This window comes from Microcebus murinus, chromosome 13 (assembly GCF_040939455.1).
Source record: "Microcebus murinus isolate Inina chromosome 13, M.murinus_Inina_mat1.0, whole genome shotgun sequence".
Taxonomy (NCBI): domain Eukaryota; kingdom Metazoa; phylum Chordata; class Mammalia; order Primates; family Cheirogaleidae; genus Microcebus; species Microcebus murinus.
The window spans coordinates 81,488,369-81,515,033 of record NC_134116.1 but is presented as its reverse complement, the minus strand read 5'-3'; the positions used below and the strand labels follow the sequence as shown (position 1 = coordinate 81,515,033).

General features: G+C 47.3%; 1 protein-coding gene across 1 annotated transcript in view; it reads left to right on the top strand.

Moving 5' to 3' along the window:
• Window positions 1-26,665, top strand: part of PARP4 (poly(ADP-ribose) polymerase family member 4) — a 78,764-nt gene that overhangs the window by 37,356 nt on the left and 14,743 nt on the right. Inside the window, exons 17-31 of the mRNA XM_076009570.1 lie at window positions 843-929; window positions 3,089-3,253; window positions 3,828-3,874; window positions 4,583-4,661; window positions 7,622-7,759; window positions 9,058-9,253; window positions 11,064-11,131; window positions 12,007-12,194; window positions 13,699-13,798; window positions 15,246-15,416; window positions 15,680-15,760; window positions 19,110-19,190; window positions 20,188-20,283; window positions 20,845-20,967; window positions 23,973-25,427. Coding sequence (XP_075865685.1) covers window positions 843-929; window positions 3,089-3,253; window positions 3,828-3,874; window positions 4,583-4,661; window positions 7,622-7,759; window positions 9,058-9,253; window positions 11,064-11,131; window positions 12,007-12,194; window positions 13,699-13,798; window positions 15,246-15,416; window positions 15,680-15,760; window positions 19,110-19,190; window positions 20,188-20,283; window positions 20,845-20,967; window positions 23,973-25,427 — 3,075 coding nt within the window. The remainder of the gene's footprint in view (window positions 1-842; window positions 930-3,088; window positions 3,254-3,827; window positions 3,875-4,582; window positions 4,662-7,621; window positions 7,760-9,057; window positions 9,254-11,063; window positions 11,132-12,006; window positions 12,195-13,698; window positions 13,799-15,245; window positions 15,417-15,679; window positions 15,761-19,109; window positions 19,191-20,187; window positions 20,284-20,844; window positions 20,968-23,972; window positions 25,428-26,665) is intronic.

Sequence of the window (26,665 nt, the reverse complement as noted above, 5' to 3'; positions counted from 1 at the left end):
ATCGGAAAATTGGTGAACCCCTTATATATTTTTGCAAAAACTGATCCTTCCACCCTGCTATAAACATCAAACTGAAGGCCAGGTGTGGTGGCTCGCGCCTGTAATCCTAGCACTCTGGGAGGTTGAGGCGGGAGGATTGCTCGAGGTCAGGAGTTCGAAACCAGCCCGAGCAAGAGCAAGACCCCGTCTCTACTATAAATAGAAAGAAATTAATTGGCCAACTAATATATAGAGAAAAAATTAGCCGGGCATGGTGGCGCATGCCTGTAGTCCCAGCTACTCGGGAGGCTGAGGCAGAAGGATTGCTTGAGCCCAGGAGTTTGAGGTTGCTGTGAGCTAGGCTGACACCACGGCACTCACTCTAGCCTGGGCAACAGAGTGAGACTCTGTCTCAAAAAAAAAAAAATCAAACTGAAGTGAAGGCTCTTGTAGCATTCTAAAAACAAATGGTACCCAAAGAAATAACAGTTGACTCACTCTTCGTTTATTCCAAGGATTGGCTCACACAGTTGCGATCCTAACCCGCAATTTATTAAACTGAAAATAAACATTATTTTTTTGTTCAGCACAAAGTCCCAACCAAACATTTTTTTTCCACTATGGACTCTGAAATATTTTGGTCTCAACCTAAAGAGAATGCTCTTTAGTTGGCCTTTTCCGGTTCAGATTCTTACCAGGTAAGTATCGGTACATTTTGATGATCACCTTGTATGTTTCCATTTATCATACACCCTTAGTTTGCTCTTTATGCCTAGGTTTTCATAACCATTGATGTAGTTTTCCTTGTTACAGTCTGAAGTCATTCTTCATGTAAGGAGTGGTTTTAAAATAACCCTTTCCAGGTTAAGGAGAAGGAGGAAGCCCAGCGGGAATACCGCGAAGCCGTCAGCCAGGGCCACGGCGCGTACCTGATGGACCAGCACGCTCCGGTAAGGCTCTGGGCTCACCCCCTGGTCAGCGCACTTAAGGGGGGAAAAGGGAAAGGATTTGAAAGGTGAAATTCACACTGGAGGCCAAGATTAACTTATACTATTTTAGACCCTAGAGCAGGGTCCTCAAAGTTTTTAAACGGGGCCAGGTCACTGTCCCTCAGACCATTGGAGGGCCATTGGAGAGTGCGGGCACATTCCACACACGCGCACTGTGGGTCTGGGACGAGTCGGCTGCTAAGCAGAACAGGCAGCGGCGGCAAAAACACCCGGCGGGCCGGATAAATGTCCTCAGCTGGCCGCATGTGGCCCTCGGGGCCGGGGCCGTAGTTTGAGGACCCCTGCCTAGAGTTTCACTAGCTGTAAGCTAAGCGGGTCAGACCCATCTGACTTGTCTAAACAAGGAGGAAACGGTGTCAGTTGCACCAGACAAACAGGAAGAGCTAGTCCTGTCATCGGGAACTGAGTGTCGCAGAAATGATGACAAAAAGAAAATGTTTGGGGTACCTAATTTTCATCTTCAGATAAAAGGGTATTATATATTTACAATTTTCCTAGAAGCAAGCTCACCCAGCAATATTTTTGTTGTTGTTGTTTTGAGACAGTCTCACTCTGTTGCCCGGGCTAGAGTGCCATGGCGTCAGCCTAGTTCACAGCAACCTCAAATTCCTGGGCTCAAGCAATCCTCTTGCCTCAGCCTCCCAAGTAGCTGGGACTACAGGCATGTACCGCCATGCCCAGCTAATTTTTTCTGTGTATTTTTAGTTGGCCAATTAATTTCTTTCTATTTTTAGTAGAGACGGGGTCTCACTCTTGCTGGGGCTGGTTTCAAACTACTGACCTCAAGTGATCCTCGCGCCTCAGCCTCCTAGAGTGCTAGGATTACAGGCGTCAGCCACCGCGCCCGGCCTCACCTAGCAATTTATCGAGGCATTTCTGCAGTGTTCTGAGAGAGGTCGAGCCTCTGTGCTTTCTGATGATCAGCTTTGAGAGGGATATGGGGTGGACAGCCTGGAAGAAGGAACAGCTAACACGGCCACTAGACTTCTTTTCTTAAATATATCTTAAATGTGTCTCTGGTGCGCGTGTTTTAGCTGTTTTTGCAGATCTGGCTTCAGGTCTCATCTCTGAGGGTGACTCGTTGCCATAGCATTGTGAATGTTTGATGTCTGCTGGGGGTGGGGGATATTAAAGATCAATTTAGATTTAAGGGGTGAATTATTACTTTTGATGTCTAAGATACCCATTTGCAGGGTGGGAACCAGCAATGAAGAGGCGATTATTAAACAATTAGTGATGCTGGCCCCCGGGCACGCTGTACGTGTAGAGGCCTGGGGTGCGTTTGCGAGGCTGCCCCTCCCCGGCAGCAGACTGTGGGTACTTGGTACTCAGTGCTAGACTTGTGTTAGGGGCAGGGTGCTCTGGGTCGGCCTCCGTCTTAGGCAGGACCTGTGCTCCTGGGCCTTTGCACTGCATGCATTTTCCCACCCCAGCGGTGCCACATGCTGCCCGCGCCTGTTGAGACTTGTGCCAGGGACCATTTCCTGCCTTTCCTCCAGTGGTAGCAACCCCTGCTTTGCGCTCAGGCAGGGAGCTGGGTCCGGGAGGGTCTCTTGCCCTCCCCAGTAGGGAGGTAGCTTCTGCCCGTGTCCCCTCTGACGGTGGAGCCCTACCTGGTTGCTGGGGTTTACTCTGGGTAACAGCATTAAGTAAGGCCACGCTTAGCGGAAGCTGCTCTGGTTCTGCAGCTGCTGGTGGATCGGGGTTGGGGCCGTGGGGGTGGGGGTGGGGGGTGCCCAGGGGTTCTGCAGGAAAGAACTGTGTGTGGCTGCGGGGAGGCATCCATGCTGCAGAGCCCACCGAGCAGCAGAGCTGCACGTGCCAGGCTGCTGGGGCAGAGTCCCCGGGTGACTGTCCCCAGCTCAGCTGCCAAGGGGACCCCCCTCCCTCCACCTCCTGCAGACACCCCACCCCACCCCACCCCACCCCACGCTGGCAAATGGCTTCGGGATTCTCCTTTAGCAGCACCGCTGTGTGCTGCCGGCTCCTTTACTGCCTTCTGAGCAAGAATTTGGCAGATTGTGCTTCAGGTCATTTGAATAAATATGAGAATGAGTGTGCTTTAGGGTTGCAAGCTAAGTCATGTGTCTCTCTTTCAGGACATTTTTACTGTAAGCGTTGGAAACTTACCCCCCAAGGCTAAGGTTCTCATCAAAATCACCTACGTCACGGAGCTCAGCTTCCAGGGTGCCGCCGCTGTCTTCTTCATGCCCGCCGCCGTCGCGCCCTGGCAGCAGGACGGGGCTCTGAACGAAAACCTGCAGGTTTGTCGCTGAAGATCCGAAGAAGCCTTTTCCTAGAGATTTATGCCTAGGGAAGATAAAAGTATCTAAAATAAGCTTTTAGAAAGTCAATTTTACTGGCGTCTATGTGTTCAGACACATTATGTCTGTAAAAGGGAAAGAATATGCTCAGTGGGCATAGCATTTTTATTTTGTCAGAAAAATTCTGTATCTATGCATCATGAAGAGTCTAGATGAGCACAGAGAATGCCAATAAGCCAAAATAGGAAAATTGAAGTCATCCTTAATTCCTTGGTCCAGAGATAGCCTCTGGGTAATGGTTTGGCATATCCCTGCCTGCCAGACTTCCTACTTTGTAGGTACAGTGCGTGCATATAAAACGTGTGTGTATGTATGTGTGTCTGTCCAAATGGCCAGTTGTGTTTTAGAAGCTCCTGTCATTCCAGGAGCAAATGCTCTGTTTCACTACTTGGAAGGGACAACAGCTGTCTTGCTGCTGGCAGCGGTGGCTGTGCTGGGAATATATTCAGTTTAGAGGCTCACTATGAACCTTAACACATACTTAGTTACACATGTATATATATTTTTTTAACAGGATGCAGTAAAGAAGATTTGTATAAAGGAAATAGGAACAAAGCAAAGGTTAGTAGCTAGAATATATAATCTGTCAATCACTCAGTAGGATGTTAGTTTTATGGTTTAAATTTTCATTTAAAATTATTTGAAACAGGCCAGTGTGGGGGCTCACACCTGTAATCCCAACACGCTGGGAGGCTGAGGCGGGAGGATCACTTGAGTCCAGGAGTTTGAGACCAACCTGGACAACATAGGGAGTTGACTCTACAAAAGAAACCTGACCCTGACCCTACAAAAGAAAAACTTTTTTTTTTTTTTTGAGACAGAGTCTCACTTTGTTGCCCAGGCTAGAGTGAGTGCCGTGGCGTCAGCCTAGCTCACAGCAACCTCAAACTCCTGGGCTCAAGCGATCCTCCTGCCTCAGCCTCCCGAGTAGCTGGGACTACAGGCATGCGCCACCGTGCCCAGCTAATTTTTTCTGTATATTTTTAGTTGGTCAATTAATTTCTTTCTATTTATAGTAGAGACGGGGTCTCGCTCTTGCTCAGGCTGGTTTGAACTCCTGACCTCGAGCAATCTGCCCACCTCGGCCTCCCAGAGTGCTGGGATTACAGGCGTGAGCCACCACGCCCGGCCTAGAAAAACTTTTTAATTAAAATAAAAAATACAGGAGTTCAAAAATTAAGAATAATAATAGATTAAAATTATTTGAAACAACTTCAGGTAGAGATTTAAGACAATAGACTAAGACAGCTTTGTCTTCCTTTCTGGTAGCTTCTCTTTGACTATGTCTATTGAGATGCCATACGTGATTGAATTCATTTCCAGTGACACACATGAACTGAAACAAAAGGTGAGTAAATCTGTGACTTCTTAAGAGCTCTTGTTACATTTATTCTATCAGAGCAATGCACGCACGTGGTTTAGAAGTGAAATAATGCCGACAGCGGCTTCTAATAAGAAGCAGCGGCTGGTCCCGCCCATCCCTCTCCCCCAGGACCAGCTTCCAGAGCCAGAGAGCCACTTGCAGTATTGGAGCTGTTTCTCTGGCATTGCCTCCGGGTTTTAAATGATAGTATTTTCCTGCTTTTTCTCGATTCATCTGTTTCAGGAGTTATCTTTTGACTTTCTCTTACAGCAGGAGCACATCTAGCTCCTGCCCCTCCACCCACCCCAACCCCTCCTCCCTCTCCCCTTTATTCCAGGAGACCTGCACACGGAGTCAGCGTTTAAATTGCCATGGCCCTTGCTGCCTAAAATGTTTAAGCTTGCTTCCCAGTCATAAATACATAATAAATGTGAATATAATATGAATATAAAATAATTCAAAAAAAAGTAAATTGTCATGACCTTGTAAACAATGTTTACTGCTGAGCCAAGAAATGTATTATGGTGACATTTTCTTTTTTTAAAAACACTTTCTATAGTATTCCCCCACCCTCACCCCCCAAAAAAGGGCCTTTTTCATGTGCTGCATCATTTCTAGGCTGTTTATTCTCCCGTGAGCTAACATGTCGGTCTGCCGGGGCTGGCGGCGCTTGCCTGCCATCTTGACCCTCTGGTGAGGTGTGGATCCCGGTTGGAGAGCATCATCTCTCAGAACGTTGAGGGTGGTGGTGTCTAGCTTCTGGGTGACTTTTGAAAAGTTTAATGATATCCGTATCCCCCATTCTTTGTGTGTGGTCTGTTTTGTTTGTTTTTTAAAATTCTGGGGAAATGTCAGGTCTTTTGTCACTGGTATTCTGAAATCTCACACTAATGTGATAGTCACTCATTGTGTGTACCGTGTGGCCTTTCGTTCTGGGAAATTTTATTATATTCAGAAAATAAGTTGTTCCCCCCTTTTTCCTTTCTGCAGTGCTTTTCAGTCAGGCGTCCCTGGAGCGAGCCCCTTGTGTTCTTTTTTTTTTTTTTTTTTTTTCTCTCTTATTGCCCATTTCATTATCTTTTTGTTCTACTTTCTGGGTGTTTTATTTTTTTTATTGTTTTTTTTTTTTTCAGTTTTAAGTTCCACCCATTTTGCTGAAATTTTTACTTTAGTCCTCCTATGTTTTATTTTTCAGGGTTCTTTTCTGCTCTGGGAGTCTCCTTTTTTATAGCATCCTTGTGTGCTTTGTGGATGCCTCATCCTCTCCCCGTCTCTCTGGAAACATTCGTGATATGTGGTTTTTTTCTGCTTTTCTCCATGTTGTGTCTCCTCTCTTTGAGGTTTTTGTTTGTTTGTTTGTTTGTTTTAAACTCTGGCTTTTTGTTTGTTTTTTGGCCTCCAAATTTCATGTTAGAGGCTTTACCTCAAACGTCTGGGTGGCCCTCTCTGTGTTCATTGGTAAGAGAAAGTCAGTCGGGAGCTCTGGGGTGTTCCCAGAGCGAGACAGGCGGGCAGCTCGGGCCCTGTTGACGACGCCAGCTCACACTCACGCCCCTAAGGAGGCAGCCCGGTGCTCCATTATCCCTCACGTTCCCTGGTCTCGATTCTACTTGGTTGCATTTCTCTAAATGATGAATCTTGAGTGAGAGAACAGGGGTAAACGGTGCCAGCCGCTTGGCTGCTCATGGCGGGAGGGCCCTGGCCTGACAGCTTGGCGCGGTCTGTTCATGGCCGCCGTGTCCTCCCAGGACCGCAGGCCGCCCACAGCCCTCGGCTCGGCCGCGAGCCCGCCTCAGTGGCCGCCGCCTCTACGGCACTCCCATGGTTGCCTCTTCCACTCTGGCTGAGTCATTTCCTCCTCCCTCAGCTTCCCAGCCTCCTGGAATGTGTTGACACGGCTCATGTGCTGTTGCCTTTGTTACTGTCCTCAGTGTCTTTATGGGCCCGTCACCTTTTGTTGCTTCCCTTTCACTTTAGGGAAGGCGAGCATTTTGCTGGGGAGTGGAGATGAGCTCCATCCTGAACAAGGAGCCCCCCACAGCAGTTAGCTCTTGCCATTTAGCAAACGGTCCCAAAACTTTGTGACCGAGAGCAACAAGCATTTGTTACTCTCGCAGCTCTGTGGGGCAGCTGGCCGGGGCCACTCACCTGGCATCAGGGGCCACTCACCTGGCATCAGGGAGCTGGTGGGGGGCCACGTCTGCCGTCCGTCCGCAGGTGGGCTCAGGCTCATTTGTGCAGTGGTGGCAGAGCCCCCAGCAGCAATGAGAGAGGGCCAGCGTCACCGAGTGGACACTTTCAAGCCCTGACTTGTATCACATCTGCCGGCATCCCACGGGCCAACACAAGTGCCAGTGGCCAACTCCAGATTCAAGGGCGGGAATATGGACGCTGCCTCTGGATGGAGGGACTTCAAAGCCACGTGGCAAAGGCGCGGGCAGACAGGAGTGCGGAGACTCTGTGGCCGTTTTACAGGCTACCACGTCGTCTTCGTTGCCGTAAAGCTTATTGTTTACATTTTCACAAGTTTTTAAAAAATTTATAGAAATATAATTTACAAATAGGGTGTAATTCTAAGATATCTGTTGAATTTTCTATGTTACTCTTCCAGGTTTTGATGTCTGGTGTGCTCTCAGCTGTAACCAGATAGGTCCAACTGAACGCATGGGTCTATAATCTTTGGATCCAGGGTTGGAGATTGTCTTAAACCTACCCAGATTTGACTGTGTGAAGCCAACCTTAGAATTTAAGAAGGGCAGCTGATATGATCGTGCTCTTACTTCTAAAACTTCCATTTCATAACTGTGTAATTTATTACTACGCTATTGATTCTTAATGGAGTTATATAAATTGTGCAGGGGTTTGCTACTTGCCAGGTAAGTGCGAACCGATAAAACGGTATCATCCCGTCACTTACCCTGCTGTCGTGGTGGTTTGCTTTACAGCGCACGGACTGCAAAGCTGTAATCAGCACTGTGGAAGGCAGCTCCCTAGACAGTGGTGGATTTTCTCTCCGCGTCGGTTTGTCTGATGCATATCTCCCAAGAATGTGGGTCGAAAAACACCCGGACAAAGAAAGCGAGGTATAATTCTTCTTACTTAGAAGTAGGAGATACTGGGAGGCTGAGGCAGGAGGATCGCTTGAGCCCAGGAGTTTGAGGTTGCTGTGAGCTATGATGATGCCACCACACTCTAGCTGGGGTGACGGAGCAAGACTCTGTCTCAAATAAAAAGAAAAGTAGGAGACATTGTTGGAAAAATATTTTAGAATAAGCAGGTTATTCACATTTGGAAATTATTTATTGTCCTGAAAAACTAGCATTACAAAATGAACTCTAACAGCCCAAGATTCTGCAACTAAAAATACTTAATGCTGTCAAGCGTGACAATACTTCTGAGGTGCCAACCAACACCCCCGTGTTCCCTGTTTCCCTGTAAAGATGGTCGTTTCTTACCTTAACCCCCACTACAGAGAGCATCTGCCATCAGACATTGTATCGGGTAGTCTGCATACTTTCTGTACTTCTTAAATATTGATGCTGGAGAAACAAATAAAAATTCATTTATGTCTGGCTGTGACAAAGAATCACTTCAAAAGCTAAAATAAAAATCAAAACTTATATGACAGTAGTTATACTTGAAGTGTAGGTTAATTAATAAAACTAAAGGGCCGGGTGCGTTGCCTCACGCCTGTAATACTAGCACTCTGGGAGGCCGAGGCGGGCGGATTGCTCGAGGTCAGGAGTTCGAAACCAGCCTGAGCAAGAGTGAGACCCCGTCTGTCTCTACTATAAATAGAAAGAAATTATTGGCCAACTAATATATATAGAAAAAATTAGCTGGGCATGGTGGCGCATGCCTGTAGTCCCAGCTACTCGGGAGGCTGAGACAGCAGGATCGCTTGAGCCCAGGAGTTTGAGGTTGCTGTGAGCTGGGCTGATGCCACGGCACTCACTTCAGCCTGGGCAACAAAGCGAGACTCTGTCTCAAAAAATAAATAAATAAATAATAAATAAAACTAACGGTACGTGGGTATATTGCAGTAATCACAATAGTATCTGCATCCCTTTTAGAATAGTGGCTGTGTGGGAAAGAAACATATTTGTTCTGCGGACAATGTTGATGCTATATGATTTTTCAGATATTAATAATTCTATATCAATTCTTGACTTCTGGGGAGTTATATGTTGAAAATTCCAGCTCTAACATGGCACTTTTGACTTGAACTCCTAGCAGGCCACCTCACTGTTGAATCAATCTTACTCTGTTTGGTTTGCTAGCATTAGTTCACCTCACTAGAAAGTTTCAGAGTTTCACAAGTAGATCTTTTCCAGCTTCAGTTCTAAGAAGCTGCGACCCAGCACCTTCTTTGTCCTCTCAGGCTTGCATGCTTGTCTTTCAACCCGACCTCCACGTCGGCCTCCCCGACCGAGCCACCGAGAGCGAAGTGATTATTTGTCTCGACTGCTCCAATTCCATGGAGGGCGTGACGTTCCTGCAAGCCAAGCAGATCGCCCTGCACGCGCTCTCCTTGGTGGGTGAGAAGCAAAAAGTGAACGTTGTCCGGTTCGGCACAGGTGAGTGCGCGTCGGCTCCGGCCCCACGTGTGCTTCCTCCCCGTGTGAGCCCGCCGTGCAGAGCCGATGACTCAGCACCGGGCCTCCCGTGTGGAGAGAGAGGCTGCCTGGCCTGAAGCCCGAGAGCAAGAACTCTGGAGCTAGATCCGATCGGGTCCGATCCCAGCTGCGCCACTCACAAGCTCCACGTGTCTGTGTCGCCTTGGGCTTGCTACTGGAACTCTTGGTGCCTCAGTTTCCCCATCTGTAACCCGGGATAATCCTCCCTAAGTCAGAGTGTTATTATGAGGATTGACCTAATGTATGGAAAGGATTTTAAACAGTGCCTGTTCCCTAGTAGATGAGATATAAATGTTACTGTGGTTCTTATTGCCAACTGAACCAGAGCAGGACCCTTAGTCTGGTGAGTAGGAGGGTCCCAAAGCTAAGAACAGAACAGCTGCAACCAGTCATAGAAAATCTGTAAGGAATGGTCTCGGGGAGCCTCCGTTCAGCACTGTTGGAAGAGAGGGAATGCCACCCTCCACTTGGAGCCCAGGGACATCTCAGCCACCAGAAGGTGGCACTTCAGGGAAAAGAGAAGGCACATAGACAGGACAGTCCCGTTCTCTTGATTCCCATGTTCCGTGCCACCAGCAGAAGGCCGAGCCCTTGTGCAACAGAGCTTGGGTCTCTGCTGCTGGGACAGAGGTGACAGAGGCACGGGGGGTGCAAGGGGCCTGGACAGAGACTGTGCCCGGCCAGGCCCAGTTGCCCTCACCATTGAGACACCCTGCACCTTGCTTTGCCCAAGTGGCGTGCTGGCTGCAGAGAAGAGGTCTCCACGTGGAATTTCACTCAGGACATTTTGCATCGTAAACTGCACAGTTTGATTGCTCTAAAATGTATTTAGGGGAATACTGTGGAGAATTTCTTATATGTTAAAATGAATGAATTTCTTGGTAAAATGTGAATTTCTTTTTTTTTTTTTTTTGAGACAGAGTCTCACTTTGTTGCCCAGGATAGAGTGAGTGACGTGGTGTCAGCCCAACTCACAGCAACCTCAATCTCCTGAGCTCAAGTCATCCCTCTGCCTCAGCCTCCCGAGTAGCTGGGACTACAGGCATGCACCACCATGCCCGGCTAATTTTTTCTCTATATATATTTAGTTGGCCAATTAATTTCTTTCTATTTATTGTAGAGACGGGGTCCAGCTTTTGCTCAGGCTGGTTTTGAACTCCTGACCTCGAGCGATCCACCTGCCTCGGCCTCCCAGAGTGCTAGGATTACAGTCGTGAGCCACCGCGCCCGGTCTGATAATTTCAACATATAAGAAATTCATATTTTAGGCTGGGCGTGGTGGTTCACGCCTGTAATCCTGGCACTCTGGGAGGCCGAGGAGGGTGGATCGCTCGAGGACAGGAGTTCAAAACCAGCCTGAGCAAGAGCGAGACCCCCATCTCTACTATAAATAGAAAGAAATTAATTGGCCAACTAACATATATATAGAAAAAAAAACTAGCCGGGCATGGTGGCGCATGCCTGTAGTCCCAGCTACTCAGGAGGCTGAGACAGAAGGATTGCTTGAGCCCAGGAGTTTGAGGTTGCTGTGAGCTAGTCTGACACTACGGCACTCACTCTAGCCTGGGCAACAAAGCGAGACTCTGTCTCAAAAAAAAATGATCAAACATGGTTTTCTAAAGAGGAAGGCACACACATAAATATGTAGCATTCTTTACTATGGCAGTGGTGTGAAGTAGCATTGTGGTTTGTTAGTGGTCAAGCGGGTGAACATCCGATGACAGCACCCCCTGTTGATCTAATCTCACAGGTTACAAGGAATTATTTTCGTATCCCAAGTGCATCACAAGCAGCGTCGAGCCAACAGAGTTCATCATGGTGAGTATGAGAGCCTTCCTCGGCCTCTGCCAATCACGGTTTTGTGGCGCTGTCCTGGGCCCACTGCCCTGAAGCCACCAGAGCACTCCGAGTCCTTCAGTGTTTGTATGTGGTGGGTTCTTTATTTCATTAATAAAAATGATATGGACTCATTAAGGAAAAAAATGGAAATTAAAAAGAGTGGAACAAAAGAAATCACCCATGGTCCCACCACCCAACTAACTTTCAGAGCTTTGGAAAGTTCTCTTCTGTCCTTTATTTTCTTTTAAAATAGAGCAAGCTCATGCCTATAATCCTAGCACTCTGGAAGGCCAAGGTGGGAGGCTTGCTTGAGGCCAAAAGTTCCAGACCAGCCTGAGCAAGAGTGAGGTCCTGTCTCTACAAACAACAGAAAAATTTGCTGGGTGTGGTGGCGCATGCCTGTAGTCCCAGCTACTCAGGAGGCTGAGACAGGAGGATTGCCTGAGCCCAGTTGCAACAAGCTACGATGATGCCACTGCACTCTAGCCTGGGCAAAAGAGAGAAACCCTGTCTCAAAAACAAAACAAAATAAAACAAAACAAAAAATAGAACAAGCTGAGAATGACCAGCACCTCACGCAGACTGGCAAGGCGAGGGCTGCTCTACTGGGACGTTTATTCCCGTGGATCTAGTAGTTCTCTGGAAACTGTGAAAAAGCAAATAAATGCCGAGTGATGATGTTATAGTTACTGTGACGTGAAATAAACTGAAAGGATAGAAGTGTCATTGTTCCACAAATGTATAATTAGGGGAAAAGACACGTCCTCTAACCCCTCCTTAGGAGATGTGAAGGGGTAGCGAACGGCGACCACACCCCGAGAGGAGAACGTGACCTCTCCCTTTCTTCCCTCCAGTCTGCCACGCCCACCATGGGCAACACCGAGTTCTGGAAAACGCTCCGATATTTAAGTCTACTGTACCCTTGTCAGGGGTCTCGGGACATTCTCCTTGTGTCTGACGGGCACCTCCAGAATGAGAGCCTGACGTTGCGGCTCGTGAGGAGAAGCCTCCCCCACACCAGGTTGTTTGCCTGCGGCGTCGGGTGAGTCCCCGAGAGCTGGTCACTCGGCCCAGCCGCTGGGAGGACACGGCGCCTGCGGGGGTCCGTCTGCCGGCCTGCGCGGGACCTGTGAAGGCGTGGGCGTCTGTGCTAGCATGTTCGGCGCAGCGTGGCGGGCAAGGCCCTGGGGTCTGGGCTCTCAGCCACTGCCTGGCCTCAAACCAGGTGGGCCACTCTTTAGCCGTGACCTTGGACAAGTGGCTTAACCTCTCACCTGGACGAGGAAGGTGATAAGGAAAGTACCTGCCCCAGAGGGATGCTGTGAGGATTCAATGAGCTCATTTATAGAAAGTGCTCGGAACAGAACTGACACACGATAGGCTCCAAATCAGTGTCACATGCTAATGTTTTACGTGAGGATCCAAGTTTCCAGCCTGCCCCGAGCAGCCTGGGTGTTGGATGGGGCTGGGTGCCCGTGGCCAGGCAGGGACACGGAGCAAAGTTCCTTCCTCCTTCCTCTTTCTTCCTCCTTCCTTCCTTCCTCCCTCAGGCCTGTCCTGGGACAGGGATGGGGTTTCCCCCAGGGCCCGTGAGGAACGTGAGGGGGTGTGATGGCAAGTTGCACAGTCGAGAGCCTGCAGGGGCTGGGATCCTCTCTGCTCTTCTGTTATGTCTTTAGACTCTAAGTGTTTCTGCCTCTTCTTCCCCACACGGGTTTGCTTTACAAACTCCAGTGAGCTGAGCTCTTGAGGATTGGTGTATAGACCTGTTTTCTGAGGGCCACAACAGTGCAGGAAAGATTCCAACCAGCCAATCTGTGCAATAAAACAAGCCCGTCTTAAGGGTTTCCTAGTCAATGTTATGATCATAACCAGTTAATATTGATAACTAAAGGCAAATCCAGTCTTTGTCAATAGACTGAAATAAATTTCAGAAACTTTCTCTGAAAAATAATTGATCATTTCTTTAGTATCAGGAGGAACCCCTCTAAGAAAGGAGTTCTTAAAAGTTGTAGCGTTATTGTTGAGAGAAATGTAATAGGCCACTTATTTAAATATCAAAGATGTTCTTTGCTGGAGTGAGAGTTACTTCTTGCTACCTTTTGCTCTGTAGATGTATATCAGATTTTGAGAGCGACACTTGATTAACTCTCTTGCCAGCTCTTGGCCTTTGGGATCAGATTCAGGTAACTGGTATTTATTGAAAGTAGGTTGATATCTTTACCACCATTCTGGTACCTTTGGGTTTTGTTTGTTGTTTTTTTTTAACCATCTGGTCCCTTCAATAAATTGGGAGGCAAGATTTTCTACTTTTTTCTATTGTGAAAGATAAATTCTCTGACATGGGGGAGCTTAACTTAGACAAACCTTCAGATGTTTCCTACTGTTATCATTTTATGTCTTTAACCTCAGCTACAGAAGAGTAGATTTTTCTTCAAGTAATGTGTCTCCCCTAGTTAGTTTTGTGCTTTCTCAGCACTCTTAACATGTACTTCAAAGATGTCTCTCAAATGTCTTGAACACTAACACGTGTGAAATGTGGTCAGTTCTACAGCAAATCGTCACGTCTTAAGGACCCTGTCCCAGTGTGGTGCTGGAGTATTTGAATATTTTAACACAAAATCCAAACATAATTGGAAAAAACAGGTAGGTTTTTATTAATAAAACACCTTATCTCTAATTTTATGTATGTGTGTAGAAATATTGTCTTCTTACAAGTCTAAGTGATGGTAACTTCTGTGTTTTCTTGAATGGACGGGGAGCTATAAAGAGGCAAAAGCCACCAAAGGTGTGAGCCCCTGGCCCCAGGTACCACCCATGTGGCACCTGGCGGGAACACAGTCAATACTTGATTGGGTCATTCTCCTAGCTAATCGTTTGATGTCTGCCTTATACAATGTCATGAATGTTTTAAAATGAAGTGCTATATATGTGTTGCTGGGATTAATTTTTTATTGGGATAAAAGACACATAAAATTTACCATTTGAACCATTTTAAGTGTATATTTCAGTGCAATGGCATTAAGTACATTCACAGTGTTGTTCCACCATCACCTCTCTCTATTTCCAAATGTTTTCATCATCCCAGATGGAAACTCTGTCCACGTTAAACAACAGCTCTCCATTCCCCACCCCCGGCCCCTGCTCACGTCTGTTCTGCTTTCTGTCTGACTCTGACTGTACTCGGCAGCTCAGATAAACAGAATCATGGGGTAGTTGCCCTTCTATGACTGCCCCATTTCACTTGGCATAACGTCTTCAAAGTTCATCCGTATTGTCACACATGTCAGACCGTCCTTCCTTTTTCAGGCTGGATGATAGGCTGTAGTCTGTCCTGTCCACGTTCCGCATTCTGTTTTCTTCATTCATCCCTTGATGGCTGATGGACACCTGGGTTGTTTCCGCCTTTTGGCCGTTGTGGTGGTGCTGCTGTGAACGTGGGTGTGCAAATATCTGTTTGAGACGCCACCTTCAATTATTTTGAGTATATACCTGCAAGTAGGCTCGCCGGATCATGTGTCGTCCGTGTTTAGCGTTTTGAGGAACCGCTGTGCTGTCCTTCACAGCAGCCGGGCCCTCTTACCTCCCCCCAGCACAGGGGCTCCAGTCTCTCCACGTCCTCACCAACATCCATTATTTTATGTGTGTGTGTTTTTTTAAATAATGGTCATCCTAATGGGTGTGAAGTCGTATGTTGTTGTGGTTTTCGATTTGCATTTCCCTAATGACAAGTAATGTTGAGCCCCTTTTCATGTACTTATTGGCCAATTGTATTATCTTCCTTGGAGAAATGTCTCTTCAAGTCCTGTGTGGGGTTAATTTTTATAACTCAAATCTACTCCTGCCAAAGTTGTATATTAGTAATTAGCAAATGGAATGATTTTAGGATGCTTTATAAATCTAAATGATGTGACAGTGCTATCATTAAAAATCGTACTCAAAATCTTTTCGGAAAAGTGCCCTGTAGCAAGAAGGAGGAAAGAAACCTAAGAGCTACAAAATCCTCAAAGGATAGAATGTAAACTTTATTCTGTGTTAAGCGATTTCTCTGGATATAATGTTGAAAGAGGAACAACTCCTTTCTTGTGAATAGATAGAAGACCAGATGACCAGGTTACGTTCTCCCAGTTGTCACTCTGTCTCTGTCAAATGGCAGCAGCTCGGCACGGACGCGCCCGAGCCCCTGCAGGCCCCCGCCCAGGTGCCGTCCTTGTTCCACAACGATCAACTCCTCGTCTATGGGTTTATTCCTCACTGTACACAGGTAGGCGGCACACGGTTTGTTATGCTGTTGGAAGACCAATATATTTTGCTCGTGACTTTTTTCCCCCTTTTTTCTTCCTTCTCCTTCTTACTGGCAGATTTTTCTCCCGGGAACATTTCTCGGTGGTTAGCCGAGGCTCTGGGGACGCTTCTAATTTCCATGGCAATGGGAAAGGAAATCACTGAAAGAATTGTTGTTCAACTAACCAAGCCATTGTGGAGTGGAAAAGCTAATGAGGAATTAATGTTTTTCCCCTGTTTCAGGCAACCCTAGGTGCACTAATTCAAGAGAAAGAATTTTGCACAATGGTGTCGACTACTGAGCTTCAGAAGACAACTGGAACGGTAAGATTAAAAACTTAAACTATGGGCCCGTTGTTCGAAAGTTATGAACTTAAATTCCCATATATAATGCTCCGTGTGCTTCCTTTGCTGTTGTTTTTCTGTGTTGACATTTCAGTACACAGCATAAGATGGGTGTCTATACAAATGAGGACTCTTGCTTCAGGTCTAATGCACCAGTTCCTCGTCTGGGGTTCTTGGGTCTGAGTGTGGTCATGAGTGGGTATGAATGACTTCAATTTCATACGGCTTTTTGTGCGTGAAACGTTTTTAGGGAGGTTCCCAAAGATGCTCATGATTCAATAAAAGTTAAGTGCCACTGGTCTACCTATGCTGTTTAAAAATATTGTAGTCCCAGCTACTCAAGAAGCTGAGGTGGGAGGATCACGATCACTTGAGCCCAGGAGTTTGAGGCCAGCCTGGGCAACAGCAAGATCCTATCTCTAAAGGAAAATATGTATTATAACACCACTAGACTAAGAGTGAACCATATCCTATATTGAGGATGTGTTTGATTTTTCTATTTTTAGATTAAAAGCAAATGAAATATGAAAGAAAAAAACTCCTGTTTCTTCTAGACTCTTAATGCCTCTGGTCTTCAGATGTGTGGCATTCCCCCCACACTGACAAACTCCCCCACACTAATTGTGTATCCTACAGTTTTGTTTTGTTTTGTTTTCAGAGGTGTCGCCCAGGCTGAAGTACAGTGGCATGGTCATGGCTTACTGTATCCTCAAACTCCTGGGCTCAAACAATCTTTCCGTCTCAGCCTCCCAGGTAGCTGAGATTATAGGTGTACCCCACCATACCCAACTGATTTTTCTATTTTTTGTAGAGATGGGGTCTCACTGTGTTGCCTAGGCTGGTCTCAAATTCCTAGGCTCAGGTGATCCTCCTGCCAGAGCCTCCCAAAGTGCTAGGATTACAGGTGTGCGCCACCACGCCTGGCCTGTCCTACAATTTAATTCAATTCTGACACTAACTGCCTGGAGTTGGCACAGACGCCCACAGGGTAAGGCTCAGCCCCATGAGACTGCCCCCCACTCCAGACACCAGTTACAAGCAGGAGGTCCCCAGGCTGCTCCCAATTCTGGCTGACTCAGCTCCAAGTCAGAGGTTCCCATAACCCTTCCCCAGGTTCGGTGATGAGCTGTAACAGCTCACAGAGCCCAGGAAAACAGATTCCTCGCTGTTACTGCTGTGTTGCAAAGGGTGCTATAAAGGATACACGTGAGCGGTAGAGGCAGAGGCTCACAGGGCGAGGCCGGCAGAGGCCCGAGCACAGGGGCTTCTGTCGAGTGTGGGGCTGGGGTGCACCGCCCCCCCGCCCCCATGCGTGGTGCCAAACGGAAGCCCCCCAAACCCTGTCCATTGAAGTCCCACCCTAGGGACTCTCCAAAAGTCACCTCACTGACATACACTCAGGTGTGGTTGATAGGGGCTTGTTACGAATAACACACATGTGTGCTTCTTTTTACATCTGAAGGGAAGTTCAAACTTTCCCTCCGAACGTTCAGTGTTTGAGTCTATAAAATAAACTGACAATAGGTTGACAGGAGAGAAGACCTACAAGTTGATTTGCCTGGGAGCCACGTGAGACTCAGAGAAGGGCCAGATGACAGAAGGGATGAGGTTCGGGGCTTCCGTGGGGGGATGGAGGCGGGTGTGGAGGGTGAAGGGAGGAAACCGTGCTGAGCACAGTGTCTTGTCATGCAGACAGCAGCCCTCGGAAAGAGCAGAAAGCAGCCTGTGGTACCGGTTTCTCTGTCATAGCTTTGAGGTGTCAGATTTTAGCCTTTTCCTGTGGGTTCCCCTTTGCTAGATTGGGCTAGGGCAGGCAGGAGGGGCTGGGAGAGAGCCTGTGTGCATCTGCTCTTTACTTTGCTGGTGCAGGTGTCCTGTGCAGATGTCACCTGCCCTAGACAAGGACGGCGTCTCAGACTACTCCTGGGTCTGCAGCCCCTCTGAATAGCTGCCTTGGAACATGCCAAGGAAATAGGTTTTGAGGTGGCATATTCTGGTTTCCTGCTTAACACTGTGTCACACATGCACACCAAAAGGTTTGCTGTATTTGCATTAGCACTGAATGCACTACAGTTTAACCTTGCAAAGTCCTAACCTACATATGCTATTTATGTAGTTTGCTATTCAGACGAGCATTTGTATGACCGGATAAACCATTCCCCAGACATTGCTAGGTTTTTTATTATTTTTATTTTACTTTATTTTATTTATTTATTTTTTGAGACAGAGTCTTGCTTTTGTTGCCCAAGCTAGAGTGAGTGCCGTGGCATCAGCCTAGCTCACAGCAACCTCAGACTCCTGGGCTCAAGCAATCCTCCTGCCTCAGCCTCCCGAGTAGCTGAGACTACAGGCATGCGCCACCATGCCCGGCTAATTTTTTCTATATATATTAGTTGGCCAATTAATTTCTGTCTATTTGTAGTAGAGACGGTGTCTTGCTCTTAATCAGGCTGGTTTCTCCTGACCTTGAGCAATCCTCCCTCCTTGGCCTCCCAGAGTGCTAGGATTACAGGCATGAGCCACCACGCCCGGCCCATTGCTAGGTTTTTTAAAAATAAAAGATAGATTACTTTTTGGAACTGAGTCAAGAGTATTGACTTACTACTTGCCAGTGACTTATGTGTAGATCTTAAAGGAAGCTGTATATTGTTTTAGAAATAGGATCTAAGGGGGAGATAAACTAAAAGGATTTTTACCTGGGAAGAAGTTTTTTTCCATAAAATAATAGCCTTCATAGTTGTACTTCCTCTGAGAGCGGTGGCCTCACCAGTGACACAGTTACAGGAGTTGGAATTATGGAAGGTGGACATTGCCGCTGCAGATCAGTCCGTTTCTCAGTCATTTGAGAGAAACACCTCTCGGGGCTCTCACGGCGTCTGGCACTAAGCCAGCTCTTCCCACAGCGGAGAAGCAGTTTGGAATTTGTGAAATAAACTGAAGTGGCAAAGCGGCCTTTTATAGAGAAGGCAAAACTCTAGGGACAGAAAATAGATGAGGTGTCGCCAGGGCTGGGGGTGACTGCAAAGAGACACGAGCGAACTTTCAGGGAGAAGGGAATGTTCTGCCTCTCCACGTCAGTTGTGGTCACACGGCTGTATACGATCATTAAACTTGTCAAAATGTACAATTAGAAGGGTGATTTCTTTTTATTAAAAACATTCAGCTGGAAAAAAACACTAATAAAAAAAGTTTTTAAGCGCTTAGTTGGTGCTAATAAAGGGGTGAATTTTACTGCATGTAAGTCATACCTCCATTTTTTAAATGTTCTCTGTGCATCTTTAATCAAAAGCCCTTTGAATATTTTTATTTCTTTGCTGCCGAAACACAGATGATTCACAAGCTGACGGCGCGCGCTCTAATCAGAGATTATGAAGACGGCATTCTTCACGAAAATGAGACTGGCCACGAGGTTTGTTCTTTCCACAGTAAAAATTGCGCATTATTCCTGTGCGTTCTCAAATTGATTTATCTACCGGAATGTAAAGGGAGGCTGGCTGGATGAACGCAGGGCACCCATCACTGGTATCCATGACATCTGTGCTGGCAACGTGGGGTGCACAGTGGATGTTTGTTGAATGAATTTACGAAAGAAGGGCTGTCAGCGGTTTCCTGAGAATTCTGTGATGTTTTGCCCATAAGAAAGAGGCCCAACCACTCAGATCTCACACGCGGTAGCCTTGGTATTCCCATTTTACTGATGTGAAGCCCAGGTGCAGGGTGGGGAGTGACCTGCCTGGGGACACATGGCAGAGCCAAAGCCTGCCTGACCCCCTCCTAGGCAAGGTCCTGGTAGAGGGTCCCACTCAGCCCCCTGACCAGGACTGCCCAGCTGGCCTTGCAGGGACCGTGGTCTTAATGAGGTTGTGAGTGTGGTCCTCGGTGCCATCCCAGAGGAAGGTGCCAGCGTGCCATGTGGCCCAGATACCCTCGCAAGCAGTCACATTTGGTGACAGATAGTCTGGTGCTTTCAGTATTCTCCTCCAGGGCCCTTGGATTAGCAGCCTTCGTGTTCTGTTTTGCTGAGGCCCGTTTATACTGAGCAAGTCACTCATCTCTCCAGCCGCTCGGTTGTAAAACGGGAGCCACAGACTGTAAAAGAGTGAGGAAGCTCACTGCATGCAAGAGCCTGGGGAACTACAGAGAACTGTATACGTTTTTTTTTTTTTTTAACAACGTAGATCAGTCAGTTGATCCCATTTTGCAGGGAACGTTTAGTCACCTAGTTAACATATTTAGATAAGACCCTCGACTCAGTATTGATTTTGAAATACGAATCATAAAATGACTTACTAACGTAGAAAAATAGCTTTTTAGGTGGTTGACTACTCCCTTAATTGGTCATACATAGCTAAATAGAAATAAATAGAACAGGACATGATTTCATTTGCTTTATTCTGTCCTCCTAGATGAAGAAACAAATCTTGAAATCTGTGATTATTAAACTCAGTAAAGAAAACTCTCTCATAACACAATTCACAAGCTTCGTGGCAGTTGAGAAAAGGGTACGTATTGTTTTAATTTGCGATTAAATTATTTTATTTATATTTCCACCTTAAGAAAGTCACTCTTGCTGTGAAGTAGGCCCCATGGGCCAGGGCCTCCCGTTCACGGAGGGCCTAGGCTTTGGGTCTTAAAGTAATCTTTCTAAATGAATCACATGTTATCATTTTTAGTGTTATAATTATTCATTAGCTACGTGTGTATTTTAAGATACCCTATAGTTGTGTTACATCTTTGGCATTTCTCATCTTTTATTAATCCAAGACCCTGAAAAAGAAAATAAAAAAGGCTTGGGTTTCCCTTACTCTCAGAGAGGCCCTTTCCCCTTCATAAGTTTGGGGATTTTTAACACAGTGGCGCCCAGCACAGCGAGCACTCCTTACAAAGGAAGCGGCTCACCCAGCGCGCGGCCTTCCCCCCTTTCCCTCCGACCTGTGGCCCGGCAGGATCCAGCGTTACAGGCAAACATATCCCAAACCAACACCCACAGGCTTTAGAATGTGCGATGATCACTGACCTGGATGACGTCTGTTCTAATTTAATCTTACTGTGATTCAATATAGGATGAGAATGAGTCTCCTTTTCCTATTGTGCCAGAAGTTTCTGAACTTATCGCCAAAGAAGACGTGGACCTTCTGCCGTACATGAGTTGGCAGGAGGAGCCCCGAGACGCCGGCGTGATGCAGGTAAATGCTGATCACCAAATAAATCGATACCGTGCTTTCACCTTTTCATGATGACGAGGGGAACCCTTTGCTTATAAGACAGCTCCCTTATTACCTGTACATGCAGACACTGTCATCTCCCTGATGGGGGAAAATATTCACACATTCATAAAGATGCTGCTGCATTACCAAAACAGTCGTATGTAATGTGAACGTAGCTGCAAAGTACAAAAAGACAACACCTGTGGCTATGCTTTGTTCGTGGACAGATAAACCGTCATATAGGAAGGGAAAGTCATGTAGGGAATATGTTTATACTGGAACGGGTGTGAAAAGTCCTAATAACCTAAGTTTACCATCAGTATTTCTTTTTTTTTTTTTTTTTTTTTTTTGAGACAGAGTCTCGATTTGTTGCCCAGGCTGGAGTGAGTGCCATGGCATCAGCCTCACTCACAGCAACCTCAAACTCCTGGGCTCAAGCGATCCTCCTGCCTCAGCTTCCCGAGTAGCTGGGACTACAGGCGTGCGCCACCATGCCCAGCTAATTTTTTGTATATATTTTTAGTTGGCCAATTAATTTCTTTCCATTTATAGTAGAGATGGGGTCTCGTTCTTGCTCAGGCTGGTTTCGAACTCCTAACCTCGAGCAATCCTCCCGCCTTGGCCTCCCAGAGAGCTAGGACTATAGGCGTGAGCCACCACGCCCGGCCACCATCAGTATTTCTTAAAGTGAATAATGCTCTATGCTGTGGTCCTTGTAACCAGGAACATAATAACACTTGAGTAATGTGGCTTCAATAAAAATTGGAAAGCATATTCAAAAGCAAAACAACAGAACAGTACTGATAAGACTCTTAGGGTCTCCAGGTTAGAGAAGTAAAATTTCCAAAATTTAAGAATTTATATCTCTCAAAGCTGCTTTTTAGGAAAAAAAAATAATAAAGAAAAATTTTTTAAAAAGAAGTTCGAATTTAAGAAAAAAATACATGGAGAGAGAGATTTTGAGAAAATAAAATGTACACAATACCCATTTTCTTTGATCCATTTAAGAGTGACTTTGGGCCGGGTGCGGTGGCTCACCCCTATAATCCTAGCACTCTGGGAGGCCAAGGCGGGCGGATTGCTCAAGGTCAGGAGTTCGAAACCAGCCTGAGCAAGAGCAAGACCCCATCTCTACTAAAAGTAGAAAGAAATTAATTGGCCAACTAATACATATAGAAAAAATTAGCCGGGCATGGTGGTGCATGCCTGTAGTCCCAGCTACTCGGGAGGCTGAGGCAGAAGGATTGCTTGAGCCCAGGAGTTTGAGGTTGCTGTGAGCTAGGCTGACGCCATGGCACTCACTCTAGTCTGGGCAACAAAGCAAGTCTGTCTTGCTTTGTTGAGTCTGTTTTTTTTGTTTGAGTCTGTCTCAAAAAAAAAAAAAAAAAAGAGTGACTTTGTTAGTGAAGAATATAAAAAAGTACATTAGACATCATCTTCGTTTGCTCATAAAATCATATTTGATGTGTTTTGGTATGGTAAATAATGAGAGAGAGAGAGAGAGAGAGAAGAGAGACAGAAAATGTTTTCTCAACCCTTCATGCAGTATTTTTATTATATTTTATAGCTGTCGTTAAAGAAAGGGGGGAAGATAATAATTCCAGAACACGTTGCTTCCACTCCTGCCTGGGCGCACACGCAGGTCATACCCTTCCATCGTTGTGGCCCCCACAGAATACAGTGAGCCAAGACACAGATGAACCAAACTATGTTGAAAAACTATCATCCAGGAGGTCTTTGAATGGTGTTTCCAAAAGTTGAAAGGGGTTTAGATATATGAGAAAAAAATCCAAGGACAATGATGAACTGGGAAAAAAATATTGCAACAGAAACAAATTAATTTTCTTAATGCATAAAGAACTCCCATGAATTATTAAGAAAAAGACCAGTAATCCAATAGATAAACAGGCCAAGCGTTTGATCATAAATAAGGAAGTAATAGGGCTCTCAAACATATGAAAAGATGTTCAACCTCATTGTTGCTAAGAGAAATTAAAACGGCCATCAGATTCCATTTTTTTCAGGTTGGCAAAGATCAAAAAAGGTAGATAATTGAAAATCAGTAAACATAGTGGTGAAGACACACAGTCGCTCTGTGGCAGGACTGATTGGGTCTGAATCCCATGGTGGCACTCCCTGTGGCCTGAACTTCCCAGTGCTCTTGGTCCAGTCACTCTAAAGTGGAGAGAGTAATAAGAGACCTCACGGTGGCTGTGAAGAGTGAAGGAATTGATAGACCTAAGACCATTAGAATTTGTCTGGCTCATGGCAGGTACTGGGTATGTTAGCAGTTGGTATCAGCCCCAGGTGTCTGAAACAGACACTGTCACCAAGCTGATGGGGCAGTTAAGTCAGGCGGGCCTCTGTACAGGGCAGTCTGGCCGCACCTGTGCAGCTGCTCGCAAGGGTGAGACAGCTGTGCACGTCTGGGATCGAAGACTCCCCAGGTGTACTAAGCAAGGTGGAGAGCGGTGAGAATAACATATTATTATGTGTGTTTTTTAAAAAGGGAGAATGTAGTAGTAACATAGCATTCCTCCTTCCCTTTTATTTTACATATTGTTCATATTCTGGTGAAGAGATACATTCATTTAGTTACTTTACAACTTTTGCAATTTTTTTTTCAATTTTATTTTATTTTTCACATTGCTGGAAAGCAATATAAGAGACTAGAATAACAAATTACTAGCTCGGTGTAGGGTTCATTTACATACTATGATACTGCTCATTGCAAAATCTTGGGCAGCTCACTTCGGTGGTCCTGGGTCTCCTCGTGTGTTTAAACTTCCACGGTTCCAGGAACAAACAGAGAAGGCTCTTGCAGCGCGTTGAGCGCTGGCGTTCTGTCCGCTGCCAGGTCTGCGGGGCCGGCCGGCGCTCACGGGTTCCGGGCGGGCGGGCGGTGACTGCTGGGAAGACACTTTGGCTTCACTGCCCCTTCCCTCCGTGTTCCCCTCGCGTTAACGACTTCCTCTTCTGCGCAGCCTCTCCCAGCATCCTCCGAACGGATCGAAGACTCGGGTTTCACCGAATGCAGAACACGCAAGGTTAAAAGAAAATTTAAATTGCGTAAGAAGAAAGTGTCCGAGGACGCCGACGGAGACAGCCTAGGCCCGGAACCGGCGGCACCGGCCTCCACGCCCAGTTTGGAGAGTGAAGGTGTGGGAAAGCCGTTGGAATTATGCCTTTTTTCAAGTAAACCAAGCGCACTGCAACTACGATCCAGCAGAATCCCTTGCAGAAACATGCTTGTTTCCGACTGTGCTCTCGGCGCGGCCAACGCCGGCCCGCCCCTCCTGGCCGCCTCGCCTCTGCCCCTCTCGGCCGCCGCGGGCGCGCCTCGCCCGGTCTCCGCGGGCCCAACTCTCCCGGTCGGTGCGGGCCCGCCTCCCATGGTCTTCGTGGCCCAAAGTGTCGCGGTCAATCTGGGCCCGACTTGCCGGGTCTCCGCGACCCCAACTCTCCCAGTCACCGTGGGCCCGCCTCGCCCGGTCAACCAGGGCCCAACTCTCCCTGTCAGCGCGGGCCCGCCTCGCCTGGTCAACCTGGGCCCGTCTTGCCGGGTCTCCGCGACCCCAACTCTCCCGGTCACCGCGGGCCCGCCTCGCCCGGTCAACCAGGGCCCAACTCTCCCTGTCAGCGCGGGCCCGCCTCGCCCGGTCAACCAGGGCCCAACTCTCCCTGTCAGCGCGGGCCCAAGTCTCCAGGCCGCTTCAGGCCCGCCTCTCAAGGCCGCCTCGCCTCCGCCTCCGCCTCTCCGGGCCGCCCGCGCCGCTCCTGCCTCCGCCTCCGGCTCTCCTCAGGGCTTTCTGTTCGGTTCTCTTTCTCGCCCCAGGCAATTTGGCCTTGAGACCCGCGGCTTGGCGGGCGCTGGCTCTGCCCCTTTTCAGTCAGCTGCTCCGCGCGCAATGGCTTTCCGGAGCCTTCCCCCCGCGCCCCTCGCGGGTCGCTTCCGCGTCGCGCTTAGTAGCGGTGGGAGCGGCCCTCCTGCTGGCACGTTCCCCAGGATGGACTCGCCCCGTCAGCCGGGTCTTTTTCTCCCTCCTCTGCCAGCTGCTGCTCCCGCCAAAGCTTGTGCTTCTCACAAATTCCCTGACCTCTTTGGTTTTCATGGGGAAGATGACCCAGTCTCTTTGAGCCCCAGGTACAAGCCGCCAGTGGATTTGTCAGAGACTAGCCGCAGGGGCCCAGGGCGTCTGTCGCCTGGGTCTGCTAGAACTGCCCCGTCACATTCTCTCAAAAGTCACTGGGATGACTCAAGTCCTGAAGGGCTCTGGGAGACACAATGTGATGGCTCATCAGCGCAACTTCCAGGGGAGTCGTATCTTAAGAGAACAAGGGCGAGCCTTCGGGCAGGAGAACACGTGGGCGAAACCGTCTGCAAACGAAGCTGGGGGAGTGTCTTGCCGTGGACTGAACTCTGCAGTCTACAAACTGAGGTATTTGTCTTATTTTTCCTTAATCTACGATTAGTTAGCTTCATAGTTTAGGACAATGTAACTCGAAGTGGCTGGTCATAGAACTGTTTACTTATGGTAAGGGGCTGTACCATCCCGCACATCACACTGCTTCCTGCCCAAACAAACAAAGGAGTCAGCTGCAGGAACAGCATGCTTGCTGATCGCTGGCATTTATCCATTCCCTGTTGAGCCAGAACCTCATGCTAGTGAATGCTAATGTCCGTCAGTTGAAAATTTGCATCCCTGAACAGGTCATGGGGTAAGACCTTAATTTCCTAGGTTCTAGAACTGATGAATTGCAATTTATATAAATTTCCCATTGTAATGTAAAGCACAGTGCTATATAAGTATACTCTAAATATTTCCATATAAGGTTGTGGGACTATAAATATTATTCAACATATGTAATGTCTTAGAGCTTATCGTTCTATTTGTTAAACTAATAAACACCCTTGAATTTAGATCCTGCACTGGTACTAAGACCTCATATTTGTAATTGTTTGTTTTGATGTAAAGTAGTTTAGTAAAGTGGAAAGCACTTAATGTTGTATAAGACCAAGTGTGGGCTGGGCTTGGTGACTCATGCCTGTAATCCCAGCACTCTGGAAGGCCAAGGTGGGAGGATCACTTGAGTCCAGGAGTCTGAGACAAGCCTGGGCAATATAGCAAGACCCTATCTTGGCAAAAACTAAAAACCAATAGTCGGGCATGGTGGCTCACACCTGTAGTCCCAGCTACTCAGGACACTAAGGCCGGAGGATTGCTTGAGCCCAGGAGTTTGAGGTTGCTGTGAGCTATCATCAAACCACTGCACCCCAGGCCAGGTGATAGAGTAAGACCCTGTCTGCAAAGAAACAAAAGACCAGTGTGAGTCCCAGCCCTACCACTTTGTGGGGTTTTTTTGGTTTTTTTGGAAGCTGAGTAGCACTCTGTTGCCCGGGTAGAGTGCTGTAGCGTCAGCCCAGCTCCCAGCAACCTCCAACTCCTGGGCTCAAGCGATCCTCCTGCCTCAGCCTCTCAAGTAGCTGGGACTACAGGCATGCACCACCATGCCCGGCTAATTTTTTCTATATATTCTTAATTTCTTAATTTCTTTCTATTTTTAGTAGAGACGGGATCTTGCTCTTGCTCAGGCTGGTTTAGAACCTGACCTTGAGCGATCCGCCAACCTTGGCCTCCCAGAGTGCTAGGATTACAGGCGTGAGCCACCGTGCCTG